General features: G+C 41.4%; 1 protein-coding gene across 3 annotated transcripts in view; it reads right to left on the bottom strand.

The window, feature by feature from the left end:
• The window catches only part of LOC106566283 (CCHC-type zinc finger nucleic acid binding protein), a 41,684-nt gene that overhangs the window by 21,741 nt on the left and 598 nt on the right, over positions 1–19,345 (bottom strand). The window contains exons 2-3 of one of the 3 annotated variants that reach the window (XM_045692006.1): positions 12,206–12,328; positions 8,854–8,861 (exon numbers count right to left, since the gene is read on the bottom strand). In XM_045692006.1, coding sequence (XP_045547962.1) covers positions 8,854–8,861; positions 12,206–12,309 — 112 coding nt within the window. In that variant the 5' untranslated portion in view covers positions 12,310–12,328. Of the gene's footprint in view, positions 1–8,853; positions 8,862–12,205; positions 12,329–14,184; positions 14,216–19,345 lie in introns of those variants that run through there. The other 2 variants (XM_014134172.2, XM_014134171.2) reach the window with 2 other exon arrangements.

Below are 19,345 nucleotides of genomic sequence, written 5' to 3'. Positions count from 1 at the left end.
TAATGTAGTCAGTACCTTTCCCCATCTATTGATCACTACCCTGTAATGTAGTCAGTACCTTACCCCATCTATTGATCACTACCCTGTAATGTAGTCAGTACCTTACCTTTCCCCATCTATTGATCACTACCCTGTAATGTAGTCAGTACCTTACCCCGTCTATTGATCACTACCCTGTAATGTAGTCAGTACCTTTCCCCATCTATTGATCACTACCCTGTAATGTAGTCAGTACCTTACCTTTCCCCATCTATTGATCACTACCCTGTAATGTAGTCAGTACCTTTCCCCGTCTATTGATCACTACCCTGTAATGTAGTCAGTACCTTACCTTTCCCCGTCTATTGATCACTACCCTGTAATGTAGTCAGTACCTTTCCCCATCTATTGATCACTACCCTGTAATGTAGTCAGTACCTTTCACCGTCTATTGATCACTACCCTGTAATGTAGTCAGTACCTTTCACCGTCTATTGATCACTACCCTGTAATGTAGTCAGTACCTTACCTTTCCCCATCTATTGATCACTACCCTGTAATGTAGTCAGTACCTTACCCCCTCTATTGATCACTACCCTGTAATGTAGTCAGTACCTTTCCCCATCTATTGATCACTACCCTGTAATGTAGTCAGTACCTTACCCCATCTATTGATCACTACCCTGTAATGTAGTCAGTACCTTTCACCGTCTATTGATCACTACCCTGTAATGTAGTCAGTACCTTACCCCATCTATTGATCACTACCCTGTAATGTAGTCAGTACCTTACCTTTCACCGTCTATTGATCACTACCCTGTAATGTAGTCAGTACCTTTCACCATCTATTGATCACTACCCTGTAATGTAGTCAGTACCTTTCCCCATCTATTGATCACTACCCTGTAATGTAGTCAGTACCTTACCCCGTCTATTGATCACTACCCTGTAATGTAGTCAGTACCTTACCTTTCCCCATCTATTGATCACTACCCTGTAATGTAGTCAGTACCTTACCTTTCCCCATCTATTGATCACTACCCTGTAATGTAGTCAGTACCTTTCCCCATCTACTGATCACTACCCTGTAATGTAGTCAGTACCTTTCCCCGTCTATTGATCACTACCCTGTAATGTAGTCAGTACCTTACCCCATCTATTGATCACTACCCTGTAATGTAGTCAGTACCTTACCTTTCCCCGTCTATTGATCACTACCCTGTAATGTAGTCAGTACCTTACCTTTCCCCGTCTATTGATCACTACCCTGTAATGTAGTCAGTACCTTACCTTTCCCCGTCTATTGATCACTACCCTGTAATGTAGTCAGTACCTTTCCCCGTCTATTGATCACTACCCTGTAATGTAGTCAGTACCTTACCCCGTCTATTGATCACTACCCTGTAATGTAGTCAGTACCTTACCTTTCCCCATCTATTGATCACTACCCTGTAATGTAGTCAGTACCTTACCTTACCCCATCTATTGATCACTACCCTGTAATGTAGTCAGTACCTTACCCCGTCTATTGATCACTACCCTGTAATGTAGTCAGTACCTTACCCCATCTATTGATCACTACCCTGTAATGTAGTCAGTACCTTTCCCCGTCTATTGATCACTACCCTGTAATGTAGTCAGTACCTTTCCCCATCTATTGATCACTACCCTGTAATGTAGTCAGTACCTTACCTTACCCCGTCTATTGATCACTACCCTGTAATGTAGTCAGTACCTTTCCCCGTCTATTGATCACTACCCTGTAATGTAGTCAATACCTTTCTCCGTCTATTGATCACTACCCTGTAATGTAGTCAGTACCTTACCTTTCCCCATCTATTGATCACTACCCTGTAATGTAGTCAGTACCTTACCCCATCTATTGATCACTACCCTGTAATGTAGTCAGTACCTTACCTTTCCCCGTCTATTGATCACTACCCTGTAATGTAGTCAGTACCTTTCCCCGTCTATTGATCACTACCCTGTAATGTAGTCAATACCTTTCCCCGTCTATTGATCACTACCCTGTAATGTAGTCAGTACCTTACCCCATCTATTGATCACTACCCTGTAATGTAGTCAGTACCTTACCTTACCCCATCTATTGATCACTACCCTGTAATGTAGTCAGTACCTTACCTTTCCCCATCTATTGATCACTACCCTGTAATGTAGTCAGTACCTTACCCCATCTATTGATCACTACCCTGTAATGTAGTCAGTACCTTACCCCATCTATTGATCACTACCCTGTAATGTAGTCAGTACCTTACCCCATCTATTGATCACTACCCTGTAATGTAGTCAGTACCTTTCCCCATCTATTGATCACTACCCTGTAATGTAGTCAGTACCTTACCCCATCTATTGATCACTACCCTGTAATGTAGTCAATACCTTACCTTTCCCCGTCTATTGATCACTACCCTGTAATGTAGTCAGTACCTTACCTTTCCCCATCTATTGATCACTACCCTGTAATGTAGTCAGTACCTTTCCCCCTCTATTGATCACTACCCTGTAATGTAGTCAGTACCTTACCTTTCCCCCTCTATTGATCACTACCCTGTAATGTAGTCAGTACCTTACCTTTCCCCATCTATTGATCACTACCCTGTAATGTAGTCAGTACCTTACCTTTCCCCATCTATTGATCACTACCCTGTAATGTAGTCAGTACCTTACCTTTCCCCATCTATTGATCACTACCCTGTAATGTAGTCAGTACCTTACCTTTCCCCCTCTATTGATCACTACCCTGTAATGTAGTCAGTACCTTTCCCCATCTATTGATCACTACCCTGTAATGTAGTCAGTACCTTACCCCGTCTATTGATCACTACCCTGTAATGTAGTCAGTACCTTTCCCCGTCTATTGATCACTACCCTGTAATGTAGTCAGTACCTTACCCCATCTATTGATCACTACCCTGTAATGTAGTCAGTACCTTACCCCGTCTATTGATCACTACCCTGTAATGTAGTCAGTACCTTTCCCCGTCTATTGATCACTACCCTGTAATGTAGTCAGTACCTTACCTTTCCCCATCTATTGATCACTACCCTGTAATGTAGTCAGTACCTTACCTTTCCCCATCTATTGATCACTACCCTGTAATGTAGTCAGTACCTTTCCCCATCTATTGATCACTACCCTGTAATGTAGTCAGTACCTTTCACCGTCTATTGATCACTACCCTGTAATGTAGTCAGTACCTTACCTTTCCCCATCTATTGATCACTACCCTGTAATGTAGTCAGTACCTTTCCCCGTCTATTGATCACTACCCTGTAATGTAGTCAGTACCTTTCCCCGTCTATTGATCACTACCCTGTAATGTAGTCAGTACATTACCCCATCTATTGATCACTACCCTGTAATGTAGTCAGTACCTTTCACCATCTATTGATCACTACCCTGTAATGTAGTCAGTACCTTACCTTTCCCCGTCTATTGATCACTACCCTGTAATGTAGTCAGTACCTTACCTTTCCCCATCTATTGATCACTACCCTGTAATGTAGTCAGTACGTTACCTTTCCCCGTCTATTGATCACTACCCTGTAATGTAGTCAGTACCTTACCTTTCCACATCTATTGATCACTACCCTGTAATGTAGTCAGTACCTTACCCCGTCTATTGATCACTACCCTGTAATGTAGTCAGTACCTTTCCCCATCTATTGATCACTACCCTGTAATGTAGTCAGTACCTTACCTTTCCCCATCTATTGATCACTACCCTGTAATGTAGTCAGTACCTTTCCCCATCTATTGATCACTACCCTGTAATGTAGTCAGTACCTTACCTTTCCCCATCTATTGATCACTACCCTGTAATGTAGTCAGTACCTTACCTTTCCCCATCTATTGATCACTACCCTGTAATGTAGTCAGTACCTTACCTTTCCCCGTCTATTGATCACTACCCTGTAATGTAGTCAGTACCTTACCTTTCCCCGTCTATTGATCACTACCCTGTAATGTAGTCAGTACCTTTCCCCGTCTATTGATCACTACCCTGTAATGTAGTCAGTACCTTAACCCGTCTATTGATCACTACCCTGTAATGTAGTCAGTACCTTACCTTTCCCCATCTATTGATCACTACCCTGTAATGTAGTCAGTACCTTACCTTACCCCATCTATTGATCACTACCCTGTAATGTAGTCAGTACCTTACCCCGTCTATTGATCACTACCCTGTAATGTAGTCAGTACCTTACCCCATCTATTGATCACTACCCTGTAATGTAGTCAGTACCTTTCCCCGTCTATTGATCACTACCCTGTAATGTAGTCAGTACCTTTCCCCATCTATTGATCACTACCCTGTAATGTAGTCAGTACCTTACCTTACCCCGTCTATTGATCACTACCCTGTAATGTAGTCAGTACCTTTCCCCGTCTATTGATCACTACCCTGTAATGTAGTCAATACCTTTCTCCGTCTATTGATCACTACCCTGTAATGTAGTCAGTACCTTACCTTTCCCCATCTATTGATCACTACCCTGTAATGTAGTCAGTACCTTACCCCATCTATTGATCACTACCCTGTAATGTAGTCAGTACCTTACCTTTCCCCGTCTATTGATCACTACCCTGTAATGTAGTCAGTACCTTTCCCCGTCTATTGATCACTACCCTGTAATGTAGTCAATACCTTTCCCCGTCTATTGATCACTACCCTGTAATGTAGTCAGTACCTTACCCCATCTATTGATCACTACCCTGTAATGTAGTCAGTACCTTACCTTACCCCATCTATTGATCACTACCCTGTAATGTAGTCAGTACCTTACCTTTCCCCATCTATTGATCACTACCCTGTAATGTAGTCAGTACCTTACCCCATCTATTGATCACTACCCTGTAATGTAGTCAGTACCTTACCCCATCTATTGATCACTACCCTGTAATGTAGTCAGTACCTTACCCCATCTATTGATCACTACCCTGTAATGTAGTCAGTACCTTTCCCCATCTATTGATCACTACCCTGTAATGTAGTCAGTACCTTACCCCATCTATTGATCACTACCCTGTAATGTAGTCAATACCTTACCTTTCCCCGTCTATTGATCACTACCCTGTAATGTAGTCAGTACCTTACCTTTCCCCATCTATTGATCACTACCCTGTAATGTAGTCAGTACCTTTCCCCCTCTATTGATCACTACCCTGTAATGTAGTCAGTACCTTACCTTTCCCCCTCTATTGATCACTACCCTGTAATGTAGTCAGTACCTTACCTTTCCCCATCTATTGATCACTACCCTGTAATGTAGTCAGTACCTTACCTTTCCCCATCTATTGATCACTACCCTGTAATGTAGTCAGTACCTTACCTTTCCCCATCTATTGATCACTACCCTGTAATGTAGTCAGTACCTTACCTTTCCCCCTCTATTGATCACTACCCTGTAATGTAGTCAGTACCTTTCCCCATCTATTGATCACTACCCTGTAATGTAGTCAGTACCTTACCCCGTCTATTGATCACTACCCTGTAATGTAGTCAGTACCTTTCCCCGTCTATTGATCACTACCCTGTAATGTAGTCAGTACCTTACCCCATCTATTGATCACTACCCTGTAATGTAGTCAGTACCTTACCCCGTCTATTGATCACTACCCTGTAATGTAGTCAGTACCTTTCCCCGTCTATTGATCACTACCCTGTAATGTAGTCAGTACCTTACCTTTCCCCATCTATTGATCACTACCCTGTAATGTAGTCAGTACCTTACCTTTCCCCATCTATTGATCACTACCCTGTAATGTAGTCAGTACCTTTCCCCATCTATTGATCACTACCCTGTAATGTAGTCAGTACCTTTCACCGTCTATTGATCACTACCCTGTAATGTAGTCAGTACCTTACCTTTCCCCATCTATTGATCACTACCCTGTAATGTAGTCAGTACCTTTCCCCGTCTATTGATCACTACCCTGTAATGTAGTCAGTACCTTTCCCCGTCTATTGATCACTACCCTGTAATGTAGTCAGTACATTACCCCATCTATTGATCACTACCCTGTAATGTAGTCAGTACCTTTCACCATCTATTGATCACTACCCTGTAATGTAGTCAGTACCTTACCTTTCCCCGTCTATTGATCACTACCCTGTAATGTAGTCAGTACCTTACCTTTCCCCATCTATTGATCACTACCCTGTAATGTAGTCAGTACGTTACCTTTCCCCGTCTATTGATCACTACCCTGTAATGTAGTCAGTACCTTACCTTTCCACATCTATTGATCACTACCCTGTAATGTAGTCAGTACCTTACCCCGTCTATTGATCACTACCCTGTAATGTAGTCAGTACCTTTCCCCATCTATTGATCACTACCCTGTAATGTAGTCAGTACCTTACCTTTCCCCATCTATTGATCACTACCCTGTAATGTAGTCAGTACCTTTCCCCATCTATTGATCACTACCCTGTAATGTAGTCAGTACCTTACCTTTCCCCATCTATTGATCACTACCCTGTAATGTAGTCAGTACCTTACCTTTCCCCATCTATTGATCACTACCCTGTAATGTAGTCAGTACCTTACCTTTCCCCGTCTATTGATCACTACCCTGTAATGTAGTCAGTACCTTACCCCATCTATTGATCACTACCCTGTAATGTAGTCAGTACCTTACCTTTCCCCATCTATTGATCACTACCCTGTAATGTAGTCAGTACCTTTCCCCATCTATTGATCACTACCCTGTAATGTAGTCAGTACCTTACCCCGTCTATTGATCACTACCCTGTAATGTAGTCAGTACCTTACCTTTCCCCATCTATTGATCACTACCCTGTAATGTAGTCAGTACCTTTCCCCATCTATTGATCACTACCCTGTAATGTAGTCAGTACCTTACCTTTCCCCGTCTGTTGATCACTACCCTGTAATGTAGTCAGTACCTTTCCCCATCTATTGATCACTACCCTGTAATGTAGTCAGTACCTTTCCCCATCTATTGATCACTACCCTGTAATGTAGTCAGTACCTTACCTTTCCCCATCTATTGATCACTACCCTGTAATGTAGTCAGTACCTTTCCCCATCTATTGATCACTACCCTGTAATGTAGTCAGTACCTTACCCCGTCTATTGATCACTACCCTGTAATGTAGTCAGTACCTTTCCCCATCTATTGATCACTACCCTGTAATGTAGTCAGTACCTTACCTTACCCCGTCTATTGATCACTACCCTGTAATGTAGTCAGTACCTTTCCCCGTCTATTGATCACTACCCTGTAATGTAGTCAGTACCTTACCCCATCTATTGATCACTACCCTGTAATGTAGTCAGTACCTTTCCCCATCTATTGATCACTACCCTGTAATGTAGTCAGTACCTTTCCCCATCTATTGATCACTACCCTGTAATGTAGTCAGTACCTTTCCCCATCTATTGATCACTACCCTGTAATGTAGTCAGTACCTTTCCCCGTCTATTGATCACTGCCCTGTAATGTAGTCAGTACCTTACCTTTCACCGTCTATTGATCACTACCCTGTAATGTAGTCAGTACCTTACCTTTCACCGTCTATTGATCACTACCCTGTAATGTAGTCAGTACCTTTCACCGTCTATTGATCTCTACCCTGTAATGTAGTCAGTACCTTACCTTTCACCGTCTATTGATCACTACCCTGTAATGTAGTCAGTACCTTTCCCCATCTATTGATCACTACCCTGTAATGTAGTCAGTACCTTTCACCGTCTATTGATCACTACCCTGTAATGTAGTCAGTACCTTACCTTTCCCCCTCTATTGATCTCTACCCTGTAATGTAGTCAGTACCTTACCTTTCCCCGTCTATTGATCACTACCCTGTAATGTAGTCAGTACCTTACCTTTCCCCATCTATTGATCACTACCCTGTAATGTAGTCAGTACCTTACCTTTCACCGTCTATTGATCACTACCCTGTAATGTAGTCAGTACCTTACCTTTCCCCGTCTATTGATCACTACCCTGTAATGTAGTCAGTACCTTTCCCCATCTATTGATCACTACCCTGTAATGTAGTCAGTACCTTACCTTTCCCCATCTATTGATCACTACCCTGTAATGTAGTCAGTACCTTACCCCATCTATTGATCACTACCCTGTAATGTAGTCAGTACCTTACCCCATCTATTGATCACTACCCTGTAATGTAGTCAGTACCTTTCCCCATCTATTGATCACTACCCTGTAATGTAGTCAGTACCTTACCTTTCACCATCTATTGATCACTACCCTGTAATGTAGTCAGTACCTTACCTTTCCCCATCTATTGATCACTACCCTGTAATGTAGTCAGTACCTTTCCCCGTCTATTGATCACTACCCTGTAATGTAGTCAGTACCTTTCACAGTCTATTGATCACTACCCTGTAATGTAGTCAGTACCTTTCCCCATCTATTGATCACTACCCTGTAATGTAGTCAGTACCTTACCTTTCCCCGTCTATTGATCACTACCCTGTAATGTAGTCAGTACCTTTCCCCATCTATTGATCACTACCCTGTAATGTAGTCAGTACCTTTCCCCATCTATTGATCACTACCCTGTAATGTAGTCAGTACCTTACCCCATCTATTGATCACTACCCTGTAATGTAGTCAGTACCTTACCTTTCCCCATCTATTGATCACTACCCTGTAATGTAGTCAATACCTTACCTTTCCCCGTCTATTGATCACTACCCTGTAATGTAGTCAGTACCTTACCCCCTCTATTGATCACTACCCTGTAATGTAGTCAGTACCTTACCTTTCCCCGTCTATTGATCACTACCCTGTAATGTAGTCAGTACCTTTCCCCATCTATTGATCACTACCCTGTAATGTAGTCAGTACCTTACCTTTCCCCCTCTATTGATCACTACCCTGTAATGTAGTCAGTACCTTACCCCGTCTATTGATCACTACCCTGTAATGTAGTCAGTACCTTTCCCCGTCTATTGATCACTACCCTGTAATGTAGTCAGTACCTGACCTTACCCCGTCTATTGATCACTACCCTGTAATGTAGTCAGTACCTGACCTTACCCCGTCTATTGATCACTACCCTGTAATGTAGTCAGTACCTTACCTTTCACCGTCTATTGATCACTACCCTGTAATGTAGTCAGTACCTTACCTTTCCCCATCTATTGATCACTACCCTGTAATGTAGTCAGTACCTTACCCCATCTATTGATCACTACCCTGTAATGTAGTCAGTACCTTTCCCCGTCTATTGATCACTACCCTGTAATGTAGTCAGTACCTTACCTTTCCCCATCTATTGATCACTACCCTGTAATGTAGTCAGTACCTTACCCCGTCTATTGATCACTACCCTGTAATGTAGTCAGTACCTTTCCCCATCTATTGATCACTACCCTGTAATGTAGTCAGTACCTTACCCCATCTACTGATCACTACCCTGTAATGTAGTCAGTACCTTTCCCCATCTATTGATCACTACCCTGTAATGTAGTCAGTACCTTACCTTACCCCGTCTATTGATCACTACCCTGTAATGTAGTCAGTACCTTACCCCATCTATTGATCACTACCCTGTAATGTAGTCAGTACCTTTCCCCATCTATTGATCACTACCCTGTAATGTAGTCAGTACCTTACCTTTCCCCATCTATTGATCACTACCCTGTAATGTAGTCAGTACCTTACCTTTCCCCGTCTATTGATCACTACCCTGTAATGTAGTCAGTACCTTACCTTTCCCCATCTATTGATCACTACCCTGTAATGTAGTCAGTACCTTTCCCCATCTATTGATCACTACCCTGTAATGTAGTCAGTACCTTTCCCCGTCTATTGATCACTACCCTGTAATGTAGTCAGTACCTTACCTTTCCCCATCTATTGATCACTACCCTGTAATGTAGTCAGTACCTTACCTTTCCCCGTCTATTGATCACTACCCTGTAATGTAGTCAGTACCTTTCCCCATCTATTGATCACTACCCTGTAATGTAGTCAGTACCTTTCCCCATCTATTGATCACTACCCTGTAATGTAGTCAGTACCTTTCCCCGTCTATTGATCACTACCCTGTAATGTAGTCAGTACCTTACCTTTCCCCATCTATTGATCACTACCCTGTAATGTAGTCAGTACCTTACCTTTCCCCGTCTATTGATCACTACCCTGTAATGTAGTCAGTACCTTACCTTTCCCCATCTATTGATCACTACCCTGTAATGTAGTCAGTACCTTTCCCCGTCTATTGATCACTACCCTGTAATGTAGTCAGTACCTTTCCCCGTCTATTGATCACTACCCTGTAATGTAGTCAGTACCTTACCTTTCCCCATCTATTGATCACTACCCTGTAATGTAGTCAGTACCTTACCCCGTCTATTGATCACTACCCTGTAATGTAGTCAGTACCTTTCCCCGTCTATTGATCACTACCCTGTAATGTAGTCAGTACCTTACCCCGTCTATTGATCACTACCCTGTAATGTAGTCAGTACATTACCCCGTCTATTGATCACTACCCTGTAATGTAGTCAGTACCTTTCCCCATCTATTGATCACTACCCTGTAATGTAGTCAGTACCTTACCTTTCCCCATCTATTGATCACTACCCTGTAATGTAGTCAGTACCTTTCCCCGTCTATTGATCACTACCCTGTAATGTAGTCAGTACCTTTCCCCATCTATTGATCACTACCCTGTAATGTAGTCAGTACCTTACCTTTCCCCATCTATTGATCACTACCCTGTAATGTAGTCAGTACCTTACCTTTCCCCATCGATTGATCACTACCCTGTAATGTAGTCAGTACCTTACCTTTCACCGTCTATTGATCACTACCCTGTAATGTAGTCAGTACCTTACCCCATCTATTGATCACTACCCTGTAATGTAGTCAGTACCTTTCCCCATCTATTGATCACTACCCTGTAATGTAGTCAGTACCTTACCCCGTCTATTGATCACTACCCTGTAATGTAGTCAGTACCTTACCTTTCCCCGTCTATTGATCACTACCCTGTAATGTAGTCAGTACCTTACCTTACCCCATCTATTGATCACTACCCTGTAATGTAGTCAGTACCTTTCCCCATCTATTGATCACTACCCTGTAATGTAGTCAGTACCTTACCTTTCCCCATCTATTGATCACTACCCTGTAATGTAGTCAGTACCTTACCTTTCCCCATCTATTGATCACTACCCTGTAATGTAGTCAGTACCTTTCCCCATCTATTGATCACTACCCTGTAATGTAGTCAGTACCTTTCCCCATCTATTGATCACTACCCTGTAATGTAGTCAGTACCTTACCTTTCCCCATCTATTGATCACTACCCTGTAATGTAGTCAGTACCTTTCCCCGTCTATTGATCACTACCCTGTAATGTAGTCAGTACCTTTCCCCATCTATTGATCACTACCCTGTAATGTAGTCAGTACCTTACCTTTCCCCATCTATTGATCACTACCCTGTAATGTAGTCAGTACCTTACCTTTCCCCATCTATTGATCACTACCCTGTAATGTAGTCAGTACCTTACCTTTCACCGTCTATTGATCACTACCCTGTAATGTAGTCAGTACCTTACCCCATCTATTGATCACTACCCTGTAATGTAGTCAGTACCTTTCCCCATCTATTGATCACTACCCTGTAATGTAGTCAGTACCTTACCTTTCCCCGTCTATTGATCACTACCCTGTAATGTAGTCAGTACCTTTCCCCATCTATTGATCACTACCCTGTAATGTAGTCAGTACCTTACCCCGTCTATTGATCACTACCCTGTAATGTAGTCAGTACCTTACCTTTCCCCGTCTATTGATCACTACCCTGTAATGTAGTCAGTACCTTACCTTACCCCATCTATTGATCACTACCCTGTAATGTAGTCAGTACCTTTCCCCATCTATTGATCACTACCCTGTAATGTAGTCAGTACCTTACCTTTCCCCGTCTATTGATCACTACCCTGTAATGTAGTCAGTACCTTACCTTACCCCATCTATTGATCACTACCCTGTAATGTAGTCAGTACCTTTCCCCATCTATTGATCACTACCCTGTAATGTAGTCAGTACCTTACCTTTCCCCGTCTATTGATCACTACCCTGTAATGTAGTCAGTACCTTACCTTTCCCCATCTATTGATCACTACCCTGTAATGTAGTCAGTACCTTTCCCCGTCTATTGATCACTACCCTGTAATGTAGTCAGTACCTTTCCCCCCTCCCGCGGCCCTTGCCTCGTCCCCGCCCGGCATTCGGACAGTTCTTGATCCAGTGGCCGGTACGTCCGCATCCAAAACACTCATTACTACTCATCTCCACTAGTTCCTACAACCTGAGAAGAGAGACAGACACATACAGTCAGCCCTAATATAGCCAGACAGTCTAGGGCTGTCCCCGATTAAACAAATACAGTCATCCCTAATATAGCCAGACAGTCTAGGGCTGTCCCCGATTAAACACATACAGTCAGCCCTAATACAGCCAGACAGTTAGGGCTGTCCCCGATTACACCAGCCCTAATACAGCCAGACAGTCTAGGGCTGTCCCCGATACACAGTCAGCCCTAATACAGCCAGACAGTCTAGGGCTGTCCCCGATTAAACACATACAGTCAGCCCTAATATAGCCAGACAGTCTAGGGCTGTCCCCGATTAAACACATACAGTCAGCCCTAATATAGCCAGACAGTCTAGGGCTGTCCCCGATTAAACACATACAGTCAGCCCTAATATAGCCAGACAGTCTAGGGCTGTCCCCGATTAAACACATACAGTCAGCCCTAATATAGCCAGACAGTCTAGGGCTGTCCTCGATTAAACACATACAGTCATCCCTAATACAGCCAGACAGTCTAGGGCTGTCCCCGATTAAACACATACAGTCAGCCCTAATACAGCCAGACAGTCTAGGGCTGTCCCCGATTAAACACATACAGTCAGCCCTAATACAGCCAGACAGTCTAGGGCTGTCCCCGATTAAACACATACAGTCAGCCCTAATACAGCCAGACAGTCTAGGGCTGTCCCTCGATTAAACAAAATCTTGGTAGACCAAAAGTCATTTGTTCTTCGACCAATTGATTTCTCTAAATATTTCAATGAGTAATTTTTTCATATATAGACACACCCTATGTGCATTGAGCTGGTTTGATGCTTTAAGCTTAAGGTTTGATGCCTCAAGAGGGTGCCAGAGATCTAGATAAGGAGAAGAGAAAACCTTTAACCTGACCCAACCATTCTCCTCCCGCTCCTGCTGGCTTTCGCTGATTCTGCCATTACTCTAGGAGTCGTCAACCTTTCTCACGTAGAATGCCACTTTATCTTACCATTTCTACCGATCTGCGTGCCAGTTATGGTTTTCATATGCAAATTTTCATGAAACTGTTTAATTTATTATAACGTCTTTATTTCTTCAAAATTCTATCAAAATCTAAATGAAAACAAACAAACCTAAAAAGGTAACTTCTATTGCCGTTGCCAACTACGTAAAAATAGCCTACATAAAGCCCTCCAAAAAATAACATTGCAGCCTGCAGGTAGAAAACATCCTGGTAAAACTAAATATCCTATAAATCACATTTCCAGACAGGCCATGTGTAGCCACAAACTTGCAACATTGTATAAAATATTCTGGGCCCTCAGAGTTTCCCACGCCAGTGAGCTCGGGACAGTCCACATTTGTGGAAGACTGGAAAAATAATATTGAATGCATTAAAATAAATGTATATGATTTGAGAATCTGGTTGAGAGAATGCCAAGAGTGTGCAAAGCTGTCATCAAGGCAAAGGGTGGCTACTTTGAAGAATCTCAAACATCAAATATATTTTGATTTGTTTAACACTTTTTTGGTTACTACATGATTCCATTGTGTTATTTCATAGTTTTGAAGTCTTCACTATTATTCTACAATGTAGAAAATAGTAAAAATAAAGAAACTTTTGAATGAGTAGGTGTGTCCAAACTTTTGACTGGTACTGTACACACACACACACACACACACACACACACACACACACACACACACACACACACACACACACACACACACACACACACACACACACACACCCCTTCCCCTTTTCCCACATTGTTACGTTACAGCCTTACTATAGAATGTATTAAATAAAATGTTTTTCCTCAATCTACACACAATGCCCCATAATGACAAAGTGAAAGAAAACAGTAATACCTTATTTCCATAAGTATTCAGACCCTTTGCTATGAGACTGTAAATTGAGCTCAGGTGCATCCTGTTTCCATTGATCATCCTTGAGATGTTTCTACAACTTGATTGGAGTCCACCTGTGGTAAATTCAATTGATTGGACATGATTTTGAAAGGCTCACACACCTGTCTATACAAGGTCCCACAGTTGACTGTGCATGACAGAGCAAAAACCAAGCCATGAGGTCGAAGGATTTTCCCATAGAGCTTCGAGACAGGATTGTGTCGAGGCACAGATATGGGGAAGGGTACCAAAACATTTCTGCAGCATTGAAGGTCCCCAAGGACACAGTTAAGAACATCCAATAGTCAAAGGTATATGAAATACAAATGGTATAGAGAAATAGTCGACGCATCATAATTCCTAAAATAACTACAACCTAAAACTTCTTTACTGGGAATATTGAAGACTCATGTTAAAAGGAACCACCAGCTTTCATATGTTCTCATGTTCTGAGCAAGGAACTTAAACGTTTGCTTTTTTACATGGCTCATATTGCACTTTTACTTTCTTCTCCAACACTGTTTTTGCATTATTTAAAACAAATTGAACATGTTTCATTATTTATTTGAGACTAAATTGATTTTATTTATGTATTATATTAAGTTAAAATAAGTGTTCATTCAGTATTGTTGTAATTGTCATTATTACAAATTATATATGTAAAAATCAGCCGATTAATCGGTATTGGCTTTTTTTTGGTCCTCCAATAACCGGAATTGGTGTTGAAAAATCATAATCGGTCAACCTCTACTCTGGAGAGACCTGAAAATAGCTGAGCAGCGACGCTCCCCATCCAACCTGACAGAGCTTGAGAGGATCTGCAGAGAAGAATGGGAGAAACTCCCCAAATACAGGTGTGCCAAGCTTGTAGCGTCATACCCAAGAAGACTCGAGGCTGTAATCGCTGCCAAAGGTGCTTCAACAAAGTCCTGACTAAAGGGTCTGAATACTTATGTAAATGTGATATTTCCGTTTTTATTTTGAAGAAATTAGCAAACATGTCTAAAAACATGTTTTTGCTTTGTCATTATGGAGTATTGTGTAGACTAGACATTTTTTAAATAAGGCTGTAACGGAACAAAATGTGGAAGAATTCAAGGAGTCTGAATACTTTCCGAATGCACTGTAAATCCCCAATCATACTAGGCCAGTGATTCTCAACTTGGGGGTTGCGGGAGGATTTTAAGGGGTCGCAGGAATATATAAAAAATAATCATATTATTTTGAAAGGTAACCGCTGCACCTAAACTTTTATTTTGAAAGGATACCGTCGCACCGCTTATTGTTGCTGACTTTACACGTGCAGAGCGAAATGGCTAGCTAGTTTCAGAGGGTTGGCACATCCACACTGACCAATACAATAACGTTCTCGCCCCACACACACACAAACACTGATCCAATGAAATGACAGATTTCTAAACACACACACTGATCCAGTAAAAAATGTCGTTCTGCAACATTGCACATGTAGGCTAGCTGTCAGATTAAAATCATGGACCAGTTTTTTTTTAAAAGGTGCAGCTTCCTCTTTATCTACTGCTGCTTCCAATGTCAACAAGGCAGACAACCCGGTCCCTGTCAAGAAGAGAAAATACCACCCCGACTTCATCAAATATGGTTTTACATATATAGAAGACAGGCAGGGTGAGTGTAGACCGCTGTGCATCCTATGGAATGAGCTGTTAGCCAATGAGAGCATGAAACCCTCCAAAAGGAAAAGGCATCTGGACACCAAGCCACAAAGACAGCTGACTTTAAAATAAAATGTCAATATCTGGAGGCCTCACAAGATGCATTGAAGAACGACTGAACGGTACAAGAAAAGGCACTTTGCGCATCACGCCTTGTTGCCCAGCGCATTGCTAAGTGCAAAAAAGCCCACACCAGCTCAGAGGATCTCATACTCCCTTCTGCGATTGATATGTGCACAGAAATGTTGGGAGAGTCAGCCACCAACAAACTTAAAACCATCATACCCTTATCCTTGACACCATGAGGAGGAGAATCCAGGACATGTCAGAGGACAACGCGCCAGACATCAGAGCGCATCAGTGCAAATGGACATTACGCACTGCAGCTTGATGAATCGTCGCTTTTTTGAGCTTCAAGCTGAGATTTCTGAAAGAAACGTGGCAAACAAGTCACCTCTGACTGAACATTTGGATTGTGAGGAATGGCTCGCGAAGGTTGCCTACCCGGCGGTTATTTTTGATCATCTGAATTAGCTCAATGTGCCAAAGAAAGGGACCGGGGCACAATCGATTTGAACAGATGGACAAAGTGGATTCCTTCAAGATGAAGCTTACTCTTTGGGCAAATCATGTTTCTAACGGGAGGATTGACATGTTTCCCAATGCTGATTTCAAGATTCAGAATCTGATCAACAAAGCGCACGGCGACACACTGAAAAAACCTGTTAACCTCAACGCATCACCGGGGGCAAACTACCGGCCCTCCAGGACACCTACAGCACCCGATGTCACAGGAAGGCCAAAAAGATCATCAAGGACAGCAACCACCCGAGCCACTTCCTGTTCACCCCGCTACCATCCAGAAGGTGAGATCAGTACAGGTGCATCAAAGCTGGGACCGAGAGACTGAAAAACAGCTTCTATCTCAAGGCCATCAGACTGTTAAACAGCCATCACTAACTCAGAGAGGCTGCTGCCTACACTGAGACCCAATCACTGGGCACTTTAATAAATGGATCACTAGTCACTTTATACAATGCAACTCTAAGTAATGACACTTTAATAATGTTTACATATCTCACATTACTCATACCACATGTATATAGTTATTTTATATATTGCACCTTGCCTATGCCGCTCGGCCATCACTCATCCATATACTTATATGGACATTCTCATTCACCCCTTTTAGATGTGTGTATTAGGTTGTTGTTGTTGTGAAATTGTTAGATATTACTTGTTCGTTATTACTGCACTGTCGGAACTAGAAGCACAAGCATTTCACTACACTCACAATAACATCTGCTAACTATGTGTATGTGACAAATAACATTTGATTTGAAGTGAAGCGTGCCCAAGAAGACAGCTGCAATATGACATTACAAAATGGAATCAATAGTCCATAATATTGGGTCGCGACTTAATTGTCATTGTCAAATTTGGGTCCCCAGGCAAAATCAGTTGACAACCACTGTAACTAGGCGATGTCATACTCCGTCAACATTCCCTCCATACCTGTTAAAAAGGAAGTTAAATATTTAGGAAGTGTTATCACTAAAAACGTTTCAGATAGAGAATCTTTAAACATAAAAAAAAATAGGATTAATTCCATGAGAGTTTCATTGATATCTCAATTTTGGGTTGTATTCTTTTGTCCAAGACAGATGGTTTATCTAGAATAATTTACCCAAGTCAGTCCCTGTTTTCTTTCTTCTAATAACATAAAAAAAGTAAATTCTGTTATTTAGATTTGTTTGGAGGAATAAAACGCATTATATTCGGAAATCACAATTAGTGAAAGACTATGATCGTGGAGGTTTACAGGCTATTGATTTTGAGTCGTTAGTAGGTGCTTTTAGAATTAAATGGTTGAAATGATGTCTGTCTAATCCTACCTCTATGTGATATGATATCCCTAACAGTCTGTTTAATAAACTTGGTGGACTTGAATTCCTAATGAAATTTGATTTTGACCCTCTAAAATTACCTGTGAATTTGTGTAAGTTTCACCAGAAAATGTTATTTTTCTGGAAAATGATATTCAAGCCCAATTCCCCTCCCACAAAACATTGATTTGGAATAATATAGTTATTAAAATTAATAGGGAATCCATTTTCAAAGGCCTTTGGTTTGACAAAGGTATTCATTGTCTATGTGATTTGGTAGACAACACTGGGGAGTTTTTGCCGTTTGATGAGTTCATTGGTAAATGTCAGGTTAATATTACTGTAGAGAATATATGAAGGTTTGCAAAGGAATTCCACTTCCTTTACATGGACTTATTAAGAACACGTTGTTATTTTATGAGGTTGTTCCCACTTTTCCTAGTTTACAAAGTAATGACTTGAATCTTTTGGATAAAAAAAAGCAACAATAAGTGGATACGATTGGCAGTTAATGAAGTCATTTTTGGTGATTATAATTCTGTATATCCTATGGAAGTGACCAGCCCATGATGGTCAAAAGTGACTTATCTTTTTCCTTACTTGTCCAGTTATCCCAAAAGTTAAAGAAACACATTTTTAAATGTTTTCTACCATCTACCCTGTTAATGATTTCTTGCACAAAAGATTCAATTTTGACAAAATGCCTTGTGTTTTTTGTTCCTCTGATTCAGAATCTAGTTGTTGTTTTTTTCATGCCGCCATTCTAGTATAAACTATGGATTGAAATTCATGAATGGTTGTTTATGAAATCTCCAGGATTACCTATGTTTATCTTTGATGATGTTAAATGGCATTTTGCTTATCCTTGTAATCATGATCATAACAATTAACATTATTCTTCTCTTGGCCAAATATTATATTCACAAATGTAAATGGAGTGGAAAAATTCCTTATTTTGCAGTTTTTTATTTTATTGAACTGTTACAATTTTCTAAATCCCTCAAACTTGTGAAACTTGTGAAACTTAAAAAGTTTGAAAAATTATAAGTCGTGTCTCTGAATGTCCGTTAATGTCTCATTGCCTTGTTACATATTAATGATGTCCTAAATTAATCTTTTTTTGGTGGGGCGAGGGGTTTGCCTTGTGTTATATTATTTTAAAAAAGGTCATTGTATTCACAGAAATGTCCCTGTATTGATGGGTAATATTGTTGCAATAAATAATTTAATAAATAGGCGACGTCGCTACGCTCATTCCCACGTCGAACTACGCATGTGCAAACCGTCAAATCAGAAATGCACTCTTATATAAAGTTGTTTTTAATTAAAAATGAAAACGTGTCAGTTTGTCACTTTCACGCGGTTGGAGTATTAACATGTTCAATCCAGGTTGTGCCTTTATATTTGGGGAAATGTTGAGAAGTGAACCTGAGACTTCTCAAATCCCGGCCTGCTCGGCCGGAAGTCTCGCGATGTTTCGCGGGGTTTAGAAACCGTGTAGTCTTCGATACCACCGTATCTGTCTACGGTGGCTAACTTGGTAAA

The sequence above is a fragment of the Salmo salar genome, chromosome ssa12 (genome assembly GCF_905237065.1).
Source record: "Salmo salar chromosome ssa12, Ssal_v3.1, whole genome shotgun sequence".
Taxonomy (NCBI): Eukaryota; Metazoa; Chordata; class Actinopteri; order Salmoniformes; family Salmonidae; genus Salmo; species Salmo salar.
This window is presented reverse-complemented; position numbering and strand designations above follow the sequence as displayed.